Source organism: Egretta garzetta, unplaced genomic scaffold (assembly GCF_000687185.1).
Source record: "Egretta garzetta isolate BGI_Z169 unplaced genomic scaffold, ASM68718v1 scaffold215, whole genome shotgun sequence".
In the NCBI taxonomy this organism is placed as follows: Eukaryota; Metazoa; Chordata; class Aves; order Pelecaniformes; family Ardeidae; genus Egretta; species Egretta garzetta.
The window spans coordinates 5,764,261-5,775,608 of record NW_009259719.1 but is presented as its reverse complement, the minus strand read 5'-3'; the positions used below and the strand labels follow the sequence as shown (position 1 = coordinate 5,775,608).

Here is an 11,348-nt window from a genome sequence, read left to right as displayed (position 1 = left end):
CCCGGGACACTCCTGCCCACCTCCCTGCCCGCGCCCCGGCAGCCGCGGAGCAGGCCACCATTGCTGGTGTCAAGTGGCAGGGGCGGCCCTGAGAGCAGCATCAGGTCAGCTCATCCCCTAATGCAAGGACGTTTACGCTGTAATTTTACCGCTGGGATGTCACCCGTCCCCCACTCTGTGCCCTAGTTGCAGGGAGCTGGTCAGGCAGGGCTCTCCCACCTTCCCTTGCAGGGGGGGAGGATGGGGGAGCAGGGAGGAGGTTTGGGGCTGGGGGGGTGGGCTTTGGGGCTAGTGGCCCACCCCCTTGCTTCTAGCAAAGCGCCTTAAAAACAAAGGCAAGGAGACCAGAATTTCAGAAATCTCTGAGCTGTGCAAGGAGAGCAAACTCCCAACCAGGGACAAACGTTAGCAGGGCTGGAAGGAAAAACAGCGGTGGTGGTTTTGCAATTCACTGTGTCACCAAGGAAATAGCACAGTGTGGGCTGCTGACAAAGGCTGCCTGAGGCCAGGGTGCTCCAAAACCACTCGTCCCCATGTCCTGCTGCACATAAAGGAACTTGTTATTTAGGTCCCCAGCAAAGAGATCCTTGAGTTTGTAAAGGGAGCAGGAACATGGGACTGGAAGGACGGGGCAGGGTGCAGCCGTTCGCCGTGGCTGCCGAGCACCCAGCATAGCTGGCTGGCAGCAGGCGAGGTGCAGGGTGTCTGCGTGCCTTACCGGAGCCTTTGCACCCCCAGGGTTATCAATGCTGAGAAGTCGGAATTCAATGAGGACCAGGCAGCCTGCTGTCAGATCTCCATCCGGAGGAGAGAGCCAGGCCTGGAAGAGGACGAGGAATGGCTGATCCTGTGCTCCATGCAGGTATAGCCCGTGGGCAGGCTGTGCTCACCCTGCTGCCAGCCCTGGTCCGCACCCAGCAGCCCAGGTACAGGAAACACAGAGTTGCTTCATCAGTCCTACATGCCCACACACTGAAACCCTTCTCTGGACACATTCAGGGGACCCGTGTACCCTAAGTCTGGCCAGCAAATGCCCAGCTCTGCCCATATGTGCCATTTCGACTTCCGTGGCCCATGCCTGGCAGCACCTGAGGCCACCCAAGCCCTTTACTCAGTGCCCTCACCTTTCCTTTACTGTCTTCGCTCTGCTTTCAAGGGCCGGCGTGTGTTGTCATCACTTGGGGACAGCAGCGCGAACCAGGCACGTGGGATGCTCTCACCTGGGAGCCGCTCTGCCTCGCCTCTTGTAAGATGGAGTAGCCCCACCTGCCCTAAAAGACAGGAGTAACACGTGAGGGCGGGCGGCTGTGAATCCAGCTGCTCAGAGCTCAGATGATGGGTCTGGCTGAGCAGCACATGGCCATCACATGAGCTTGAGCTGCGCAGGGGATTAACTGGCAGCAGGGAAGGGTTGCTGGGGTGGAAGAGCCAGGCAAACCATGTACAGCAGCATCCTGGCTGCGAGCCTGCTGTCTGCACGACCTCTCTCCAGCCTGTCTTCCCCCTCTCTGAAGCTCCCCTTCATTGTCTGCTCCCTTTTCCCCACTGCAGTTTCTGACTGGTTGCTACTGGGCATTGTTTGACGGCCACGGTGGCCCAGAAGCTGCCATCATCGCCTCCAACTATTTGCACTACTGCATCAAGCAGAAGCTGGAGGAGGTTGTGGGAGGCATCACAGGGGCCCGGCCCCCCATGCATCTGAGCGGACGCTGTGTTTGCGACAGCGACCCCCAGTTTGTGGAGGAGAAGCACATCCACGCCGAAGACCTGGTGGTGGGAGCCCTGGAGAACGCCTTCCAGGAATGCGTGAGTACCCTGTGCAGGGCACCCCGGTCCTGCTGCCCCAAGCAGTCAGTCTGTCCCTCCCCGCTGCCCAGGGTGGGCAAGGTCTGCAGTTCCGCAGCTCACTGAGCAGGCAGGAACATTCGGCTGTACCTTCAAGCATGCTGAGATCACGCTGGGTCAGTTCCCCAAGATCTGCCTCAAATCTGTTGCACATCAGCAGTGGTGACCCAGAGCCAAGCCACAGCATCTTTGCTAAACTGGGCCCAGGGGATACGTTTCTTTAGGTAGCCCTAAAGAGTGGCTATCATCAGAGTCATATGGTGCGTACAGGTTTGAGATCTCCCCATCACACTCCTAAAGCGGTTCTTAGTCCAGCAGCAACAGCTTTGTTGGCTGTACCAAACAACATTGTCTTTTGCCTTGCTGGTTTCCCATGGCCCATCTGCAGTCAGTTTTGGCTCTGGATTTCTGCTGGGAGGCATGAGGCAGCTGCAGAAAGCAGCAGCCCAGCTCACATCACTCTCCAGACTTGTTTAAACCAACAGGATGAAGTCATCGGCCAGGAGATGGAAGCTACGAACCAGACGGGAGGCTGCACTGCTCTGGCTGCCCTTTATTTCCAGGGAAAGCTGTATGTGGCTAATGCTGGGGACAGCAGGTGAGCCGCAGCAAAAGGGGAAAGTTGCTGGGTGATGAGAGCTGGGAGATAAGCAAGGTTTCCAGCATCTTATTTAACGCTGAGGAAGGTAAATGTGCAGCCCAGCCATTTCCCTCCTGCCTGCCACAGGAGCTGCTGGACGGATGGATGCTCTCATGCCTCTGGGAAGGGTTTGGCGATTTCAAGGGACTAACGCTGCCCAGCCACAGGGCAGCACTGGGATGGTGGTGCAGCAATAAGCTCAGCCTGTGGGGTGTTTAAAAGCAGAAAGTGATTTCAAAGCATCCTAAAGAGCTTCCTCATCTGGCCTTGGCCCACCTTAGCAGGGAGCTCTACCATCGTCAAACCGTGCAGGCTCTGTTCTCTGCTGCAACAGTGCAATTGCAATGGAGTTATTTAAAATACACCAGCATTTTTAAATGTTCCTGGGTGCAGACCTGTTCTCTGGCATTGCTCTGCCACTGGTTACCCCCTGTCCCACACCTGGCTGACCCTGGGGCTACCCTCGCTCGGTAAGAGGGCTGCAGTGATGGACACAGCTCAGCTCTTTGCCTCTTCCCCCTTATAGGGCAATTCTTGTTCTGAAGGACAACGTTGTGCCCATGAGCTGCGAGTTCACTCCCGAGACGGAGAGGCAGCGAATCCAGCACTTGGTGAGTGACTCCTTCCGCCCGTCAGACAGCCCAGCTGTGAGCATCCCACTGGGTCAGAGAGGACATGTGTCAAGAGGACCACCAGCTTTCCTCGAAGGTCACTGTGTGGCCAGAATGTTATCGGACACTAGCCAAGGAGGGCTGGGGGCAAGATTCAACCAACAGCCTTTAGTATAGGAGATGCTCATGTCCTCCTGGGGATGTGCTTTTCCAAGTCTGTTTTCCATTCTGCTGCTGGGAGCGCCAGTCCTGAGGGAGGAGCAGTTTTGGTGCCCTACTCTGCTGAAGCAGAACCTGCCCAGCCTCACGTCTTCATTCCTTCCTCCAGGCTTTTCTTTTCCCCAAGCTCCTGGATGGTGAATTCACACGCTTTGAGTTTCCACGGAGGTTGAAAGGAGATGATGTGGGCCAGAAAGTCCTGTACCGGGATTACTTCATGGAGGGCTGGTGAGTCCTTTCTGCCCCAGGATAAGGGTGCAGCACAGGGCAGCTTTACCTGCTCGTAGCGATGGGGAGGTAAAGGGAGAAGGGGCATGCCCCACTGGTGAGATCAGGGGGCTGGGTGGTGCAAAGCTGTGCCAGACCTAGTGGAGGATGCTGTGAGGAGCCTCCCCCCGAAGTGAAGGACTGGGGCCCTGGCAGGGCAGTTAGGGAACACCTGAGATGGTCCTTCTGGGCTCCTGCGAGGTGGGGCTAGCATAGGTACAAGCTGGGGAGGAAGGGGAGAGGGGAAAAACACCTGGGCATTCAGCAAGGGGTCATCTTCACTGCATCTGCTTCAGCAAGTCACCTCGCTCTTGCCTCAAGACAGCTGCCTGTGCACAGGGGCACCACAAGGGTCAAAATGCTCTGGGCTGGGTTGTACCTTCAGGTCAGACAAAGCCCAAATCAATGGTGAATTCTCCATTCTAGGGGATACAAGACAGTGGAGAAAGCCGACCTCAAGTATCCTCTTGTCCATGGTCACGGGAAGCAGGTAGCTTAATACTTTACGCACTGGGAAGGCAGAGGCAAGTCTGCGGGGGGTTCTCAGTGTCCTTGTCACTCACGGTCACACTCCAGGGTGCTACAACAGACTGGGGCTGCAGAGCATCCAGGGCTCTGGGGCTCTCCAGCATGGTGCAGTCCCACAGCCCCAGTACAGCAGCTCCCTTTGCTAGCACCGTGCTGCCTGGTTAGCGTAAACCAGAGCCCTCCAGAGCCGACAGGTTGCACCCTCCTCCAGAGCACGTCCTGACGGAGCAGACAGCAGCCCTGAGCCAGCCTGCCCCTTTCCTCATCTCCCCTTGCACACAAGAACTGATTTCAGATGAGAACTTATTTAATCTGATCCCACTTTGGACTGTTTCCTCCAGCTCTAACGAGCGCCTTTCCCACAAACCCTCTTCCTCGAGGAGAGCCTGAGAAAAGGAGCCTGGAGAGGGAAGGAGGAGGCAGGGCGAAGCAGGGGGTCGAGCAGAAAGCCCCATCATCTCCCGCAGCACCACAGCCTACATGCCACCCCCTTGCACGGAGTCCATGCAGAACCTCCTTTCCCAGGAGAAAGGACCCCTTCCCCTGCCCCGGTCCAACCCAGTTTTCTTCCTTGCCACCCCAAATCAAGAGCAGATGCCACCATGGGCTTCCTGAGGTCTGTAGCATTACCCAGTGTACATGTACGAGCTCCAGAGCACACCACCAGCCACCAGGAGCCATCCACGGGCAGGCAGGCTGTCTCCATGCTCCATCAGGCCATCACTTACAATCACTCCTCCATCTCGGAAGTCTCCAGGGGCTGTTCTGGGTGATGCTTGGAGAAGGGTCCCAAAGGCCTAGATCAATCAGGACAAGCCACGCATCAGCCTTTAAAGGTGCCACATTCTGATGTTTCAATACTGTTTTGCTTTGTTTGGGGCCAGGCTCGCTTGCTGGGGACTCTGTCTGTCTCTCGAGGTCTGGGGGATCATCAACTCAAAGTCATCGACACCAACATTGAAGTCAAACCCTTCCTCTCCTGCATTCCTAAGGTCAGTGGCAGCAGCACATGGAAAGTGCAAGATGGAATTAAACAGGCTGCTTCTCCTTTATAGCACCTGCCTTTTACAGACCTGGCAGGTCTTAGCCGTGTCTTTTCCATCCCCCATCTCTCTACGTGCTGCCCAAGGAATCCCCAAGACAGAGGAATCTAGAAGCACAGCAGCAAGGGGACATAAAAGGTTCAGAGCAACCTGGTCCCACTTTAAGTCATCTCGCAGGGGAAGAGTCATCTCCCTGGCCCCTCCAGTACATTGCGGGAATTGTCACTGATGTACTCCTGTGCTTTCCAGGTGAATGTATTTGACTTTGCTCTGCATGACATTAAGGAAGATGATGTCCTCATCATGGCAACTGATGGCCTTTGGGATGTTCTGTGCAACAAAGAGGTGGCCCATATGGTCAGGAGCTTCCTTGCAGAAAACAGGACAGATCCTCACAGGTACTATCAGCTTTGCCATTGTTTTCCCTTCCAGAGAGCCTGGTCAGACCAAAAGCAGCCCAAGATGACTCTGCTTCTAGGTCAGCTCTGGCATGACCAAGCTCTGTTTTCTGTGACTCTGGAAACTGCCTCCAAATCTTTCCCCATCCTGAAGAAATGACTATAAAGTTGGCATCTACTATTTTGACAGCGCAAAGCCACGTCTCAAAGTTGTTCTTAAGGGATAAAACCAAACCTCGCTTTTTTCCCACCCACAGATTCTCAGAACTGGCCAAGTGCTTGGTATGCAGAGCAAGGGGAAAGAAGATAGGCCACCAGTGGATGCTGGATGACAGCCACGAGGCATCCTATGATGACATCTCTGTATTTGTCATCCCACTACACAACAGGGATAAGGACTGATGCTTGGCACGGTATGCAGGATCTCTGCCCCTCTACTGTGGTACTATTCAGCATCAGCCCAAGGCTGAGGGATTTTGGCTGTGCGTGTACACTCCCTTCCAGCAAAATCTGCAGTGGAACCTGAAAACGCAGAGCCAGCACTCATGGAGAAGATCAACAAGAACATTAGCTCCTTAAGAACATGCAAGAGAGCAACAGTGGGCAACAAATCATTCTCCTCACTCCTTTCTCTTTGCTGGGCCAAGGAGAAATTGCAAAGGGGGCCACACAAGCTGACGGGTACTATTTCTAGGATCTTTACAATACAGTGAGACTCAAATCCACATTTCTAGTGGCTCCTCTCTCTTTTTAATATTGAAGAATGAGGATCAGTTGAGATCCAACCAGTCTCAAGAGCTGGATTTTTATCAGACTTGAACTAAGTTGTGTAAAACTGGATGCGTAAGCTAAAGCGTCCTTCACATCCGTTTGCTGTAATGCGAGACGTGCTGAAAACCCGGGAGCTGCTGCTAAGATAGCACTAGGCATGGCCACGCTGGCCTAATGCAAACGCTGGAGCAGTAGCCCAGACCTCCTGAGAAAGTTGCCATTTGTGGGCAGTGCCCCGTCAAAACAGATCACATGAGCAGATGAAGCCACCCATCAGCGTCCAGGAGCCTCCTGTGTGAAGCTGCGTGCCTTACTGTTATTTAAGATCATTTAAGTATATTAGCATGTAAAGCAATGTATGGATTTCTAACAAATCTTAGCCCGCGCCACTTGCTAACCGTTTCTCTATTCGGGTCACTTACGACAGCGAGGCTGGTTTTGTAGCAGTAGCACTGATGGGAACCGAAGTGTTTAAGCACATCAGCTGATTTAGTAGAAGAGCTCCAAGTAAAATAAAACCGGTTTGTTCAAATTTGTCTGCAGTGCTGAATCACAAGCTCTAATGCTCATTACTGCAGGAACAGCAGCGCAGAAGACGTGCCAAACTGAGTTGTGCCTTAAGCTCTGAGGATCTGCTTCTCAATCAGTTGGTCTAGACAAGCTTCCCATCTCCCCCAGTCCTCACTTCTGTATTTCATTATTCATTACACAAGTTGCAAGATTCCCCAGCAAAGCGGACAGACCCCAGCGTGTGTTTAAGTTCCACAAGGATGAAAGTCTAAATAAAAACTTTTCTTTTTCATGCATCTTAACTGCAGTTTTATTCCTGTCAGAGGTTTTACACAGACCCAAGATGGAGAGAAACAGCCTTAAAACAGCAGGGGTTTTTGCTTCAGATTAGTCTTTGCCAACACCCACTTTGTCACTAGAAGCATTCCCTAAGCAGCACCACCCCAAGGGTTAGGCCTCAAAAGGAGGTTTCCTCAGCAGGAGGCCTGGGGCCAGGAGCAAGGCAGCCTTCCCCTCTATCTCCTCGTGGTTTAAGCAAGGAATAGGACAAACCCCATTTCTCTCCAGCTTCGCTATCCCCCCATCCTCTTGAGTTTAACCTGAAAAGGACGCACATAGGGTTCTGCCCATGTTAACCTGATGCCAGCTGCCGTTCTCCCTAAGGCAGCTGTAATACTGTACATACATTGACTGCGATGATCCGGGTCTCCTGTTACCCCAAAGGAACAAGCTAGTGCTAGTGCCTCATCTCCCTGCTGAGAAAGGGCTCAGATCTTCCAGCCAGCCAACGGGTTTCTGTGAACACCCCCCTACCCAGGGCACCGTACCACAAGCAGCTGCCACAAGTCCATTTCCCTATCCTGATACAGTCCTAGGCAAGAAAAACCTCTTAAAATGAGCAGTTTATGTAGGGATAACTTCATAGCATCACAGTTTCCACTAGAGCTTCTGACTTCCCAAAACAAAGGGGCTTTAAAAAAACCCCAAAACTTCCCATTCCCCCCCTAAGAACCCAGCAAGTTGTATCACACCGGACAAATGCAGAATTTACAGCACTCTGTGATCTCTCTACAAAATATTTATTGGTTACCAGCCACAACATTGAATTCTCCACATACGTAGTATTTTGTGACAAAGCATAATTTGACTTTATGTATTTACACTCATCTGGCAGATACCACCTGGGAGTCGCTCCCCATACCAGCTCACGACCAAAGAGACCGGTGTTTGAAAGGCTTGCCAGGATCCTAGCCCCTGACCCAAACCCAAGGTGAAGTCTCTTAAAGTGCAAATATAATCAAGAGGCATTGGAAAAGATACACTGCTGCTTCCAAATCTGTTCACTCAACTGCTCCTCTGTCCCCCAGAGGTTGGGACATAAACCAAGGACTCGGGAGCCTCAAAAAACCAAAACCACCCCTTTCTCAAACACCACCTTGGAGAATTACACCCAAAATCTCCTACAGCCCAAGCAGATATGTTCAGCCACCACCACCGCTTATTTAGGGGTGGGCTGTTGAGTCTCACTTCCCCCTTGTTTTGAAGAAAGGTCTTTACTTCGTCCCAAAGAACATGGGGTGGAATTCCATCTTCTAAATGTCAAATTTGGGAGGGGAATGTTGTTTCCTGCTTGGCTTTACATATGGTTGGACACTCAGATAGAGCTGGGCAAGCTGTTTTTAAATGAGGTCCGTTTCCCATCAGCTGGCTGCCCTGAAGAGCACGGGAATTGCAGTCCCGATACTTTTAGAGCAGCACATCAAAGCTGAAAGCTTTATTCACCTTTCCTGTCCAACCTTCCAGAAACACAATACTCAAGTTCCTTGACAATACTTGGCACATTCCCTCTATTTTAAAGGCGGACTGAAAACACACAGTGCTACATCAACCAGGAAAGATGTCTCTGCCTGTGTGGGTGGCCATTGGCCCCAGGAAGGCATTTGGCTTTAATTTTGAACTGAGCTTTAACACCATATTGTGCACAAACCTGTATATTTATCTTCACTCCAGAAAGCCACTGATGTCTTTAGTGTGTGTGTTCTTCTAGATCAGTCCTTTGGTCCTCTTTTCCTTAAAAATTTCATGCTGCAACGCACAATGTTTTACAACACTGCAAGCGGAAGAGAGCTGAACAACGGTCTTTAGACAAGCGCTCAAACCACATTAACAAAGACCATTTCTAGAATAAAAGACTTCCAAACGCTTCCCTGTGAAAAGTAACAAGAAAATATGGCTGGGGGCTACCTGTTCACTTCAGGCAACAGAGCTGGTAAAACTCGGAAAGACAATTTGCTACTGAATGCTGAAGTTTAACTGTTAAAATGCACTACAAACCCCAAATACCTGTATGTTACAAACCACTGCAAAATACGGCTGCTTACAGAAACACCAACAATGGTAAAATAGCACCAAGCAGCCTGAAATGCAACAATATGGAATTGAAGAGGTGGCTGCAGAAACCTAGTCACCCGCGAGGACCGAGAGAACTATCTCCCTTCGCGCTGGGCATTTATAGGTGACAGCGGGACAGCACGCGCCGGGAAGAGGGATGCTGGTGTAATAGTATGAATCTCTCATCTGCATCTCCCACAGCAGCTGTTTGGCAAGACCAAAAGCATCGGTCCGCGGTTCCCTTCCCTCCTCCAGTCTGGAGGACGGCAAACTCGCATCACAGAAATCACATCGCTGTTAGAAATGGCTCTGAACCCGTGTGGTTGCATCAGCAGAGGCAAGGCACAGAGCCCAAGGAGAAGCTTCAGCCACAGCATCGATCCCAACATCAGGTTTACCAGGCTGCCTGATGCGGGCAGTCCTCCTGCCGCCAGTCACGGGCGACCGCTGCAACTCAGCATGCCGCTTTAAAGGAACCAGCAGCGAAGAAACGCTCATTCCCCATCCCCAGCTCTTAGCACAGCACATTTTCACTGACAAGGGCTGGGGGGAAAAAAAAAAAAAAAAAAAAAAAAGAAAAGAGAGAGAGAAAGGCAAGGAAAAGCAAACCAGAAGCTGTTCTATAAGCTGATTTACTTTTCCAGGGAGACAGGCTCTGAATTACATACAGGGCCCTGCAGTTGAGACAAACTTTGCTGTAATAGGGGAACATCCAGACAACTGACCTGTTAAGAAAAATAGAGAATTGAAACTATAGAATTATAGACTTCAAAGAATCAATAGCTATTATATAAAGATCATAGAAATAGGATTAATAAGGTGCTCACAGCTGTGTAACCACAGGTGTGTAAACAATTCCAAGACACTGCTGTACTGCTCATTTGTCTATTGTACAGCCCCCTCCATGGCTGAGCTAATCAGTAGAGAGAGACAAATGAGATTTTAGAAGGTAGGTGAATAATTAAATAAGCTGATTAAGGTTAACTGATGTAGACAGAAAATATGAGATAAGAAGCGAGGTATATCTGTAATAGAGACCAAAAGGTTAAGTTCTTAGAATTTAGGATGTTTTAAATAGAATACTGACTTTTTCTACTAAAAAAGGATGAGAAGACAGTGACTTTTATAACTTTGAGACGGACTGATGGATTCTAAGATCCTTCGAGATGGACCAATGGATTCCAAGATCAAGAAGCAGAACTGAGACAGAACATGTTGACCGATGGAAATCAATGGACCTTTTAGAAGAATTAAGAATTGAGAACATAGTGGAAACTTACAGTGAACTTTATCTATTACACAATTGGGTTGCAAGCATATGTAAGATAATTGTAATACCTAGTGGCCACTCACTGAGGTGATGGCCCAACTCTGAGTTGTTAATAAAAGCAAACCTAGAGACACCCACAGTTTGGTGAAATTCTTCAACAGACCCAAGGTGAAATGCTCGAGCACTGCTCTCCGGTATGGACTGGCACTTGAGAGAATGTGCCCATTGCTGTGCTCCTCACCTTACCAGCACTTTACACTGAGGAGAGGGGAAGCACACATGACTGGGTGAGGGAAAGAATGGACTTCCCAAGCTGCGACCCAGCATGTAAAGCCAAGTGTTTGGAAAGGCAAGAATACAATGAACACCACATTTACACTGAGCCTGTCCCGGCCTGCTGGTGGATGCATCTGACCAATGCAGCGTTTCAGGAGAAAGAAACTGGAACTGGGCTTGAAGACCAGCTTGCCAGCCTTTCTGTGACATTCGCCCACGAGCCGCTCTGCAGCAGGAGAGCACGTCCCTTCCATCTCTTTGCAGGGACGTTCCTTGGCACAGGGCCACAGCAAGGCAGAGTCAGCACAGTCACATGTAAGATTATTTTTTTTTAAATTCAATTCTGAAGACACCATCTGACAAAGGAAGCGTCGCTCTTTCAGGGCGATCACTGAAAACCTGCAGGGCCTGTAACAAAATGAACTAACTGCACGTCAGTTTTGTCGACAAAGGGATACAGGTCTAAGCCTGGTGTGGGGAGAATTTAATAGAGCTTATTTACAAACCATGAGGGGAAAACTGCATCGGTGAAGGTAAACAGCCTAGACTCCCCCCAATACTGGCCCACATCATAGTCTT

The 11,348-nt window shown here is 50.8% G+C and overlaps 1 protein-coding gene across 1 annotated transcript in view; it reads left to right on the top strand.

Annotated features, from left to right (window-relative positions):
- The window catches only part of PPM1M (protein phosphatase, Mg2+/Mn2+ dependent 1M), a 14,527-nt gene extending 7,399 nt beyond the window's left edge, over positions 1-7,128 (top strand). The window contains exons 2-10 of the mRNA XM_035894667.1: positions 690-862; positions 1,552-1,806; positions 2,331-2,443; positions 3,012-3,096; positions 3,425-3,543; positions 4,009-4,072; positions 4,995-5,102; positions 5,403-5,551; positions 5,809-7,128. Coding sequence (XP_035750560.1) covers positions 690-862; positions 1,552-1,806; positions 2,331-2,443; positions 3,012-3,096; positions 3,425-3,543; positions 4,009-4,072; positions 4,995-5,102; positions 5,403-5,551; positions 5,809-5,953 — 1,211 coding nt within the window. The 3' untranslated portion in view covers positions 5,954-7,128. The remainder of the gene's footprint in view (positions 1-689; positions 863-1,551; positions 1,807-2,330; positions 2,444-3,011; positions 3,097-3,424; positions 3,544-4,008; positions 4,073-4,994; positions 5,103-5,402; positions 5,552-5,808) is intronic.
- Positions 7,129-11,348: the final 4,220 nt, after the last annotated feature.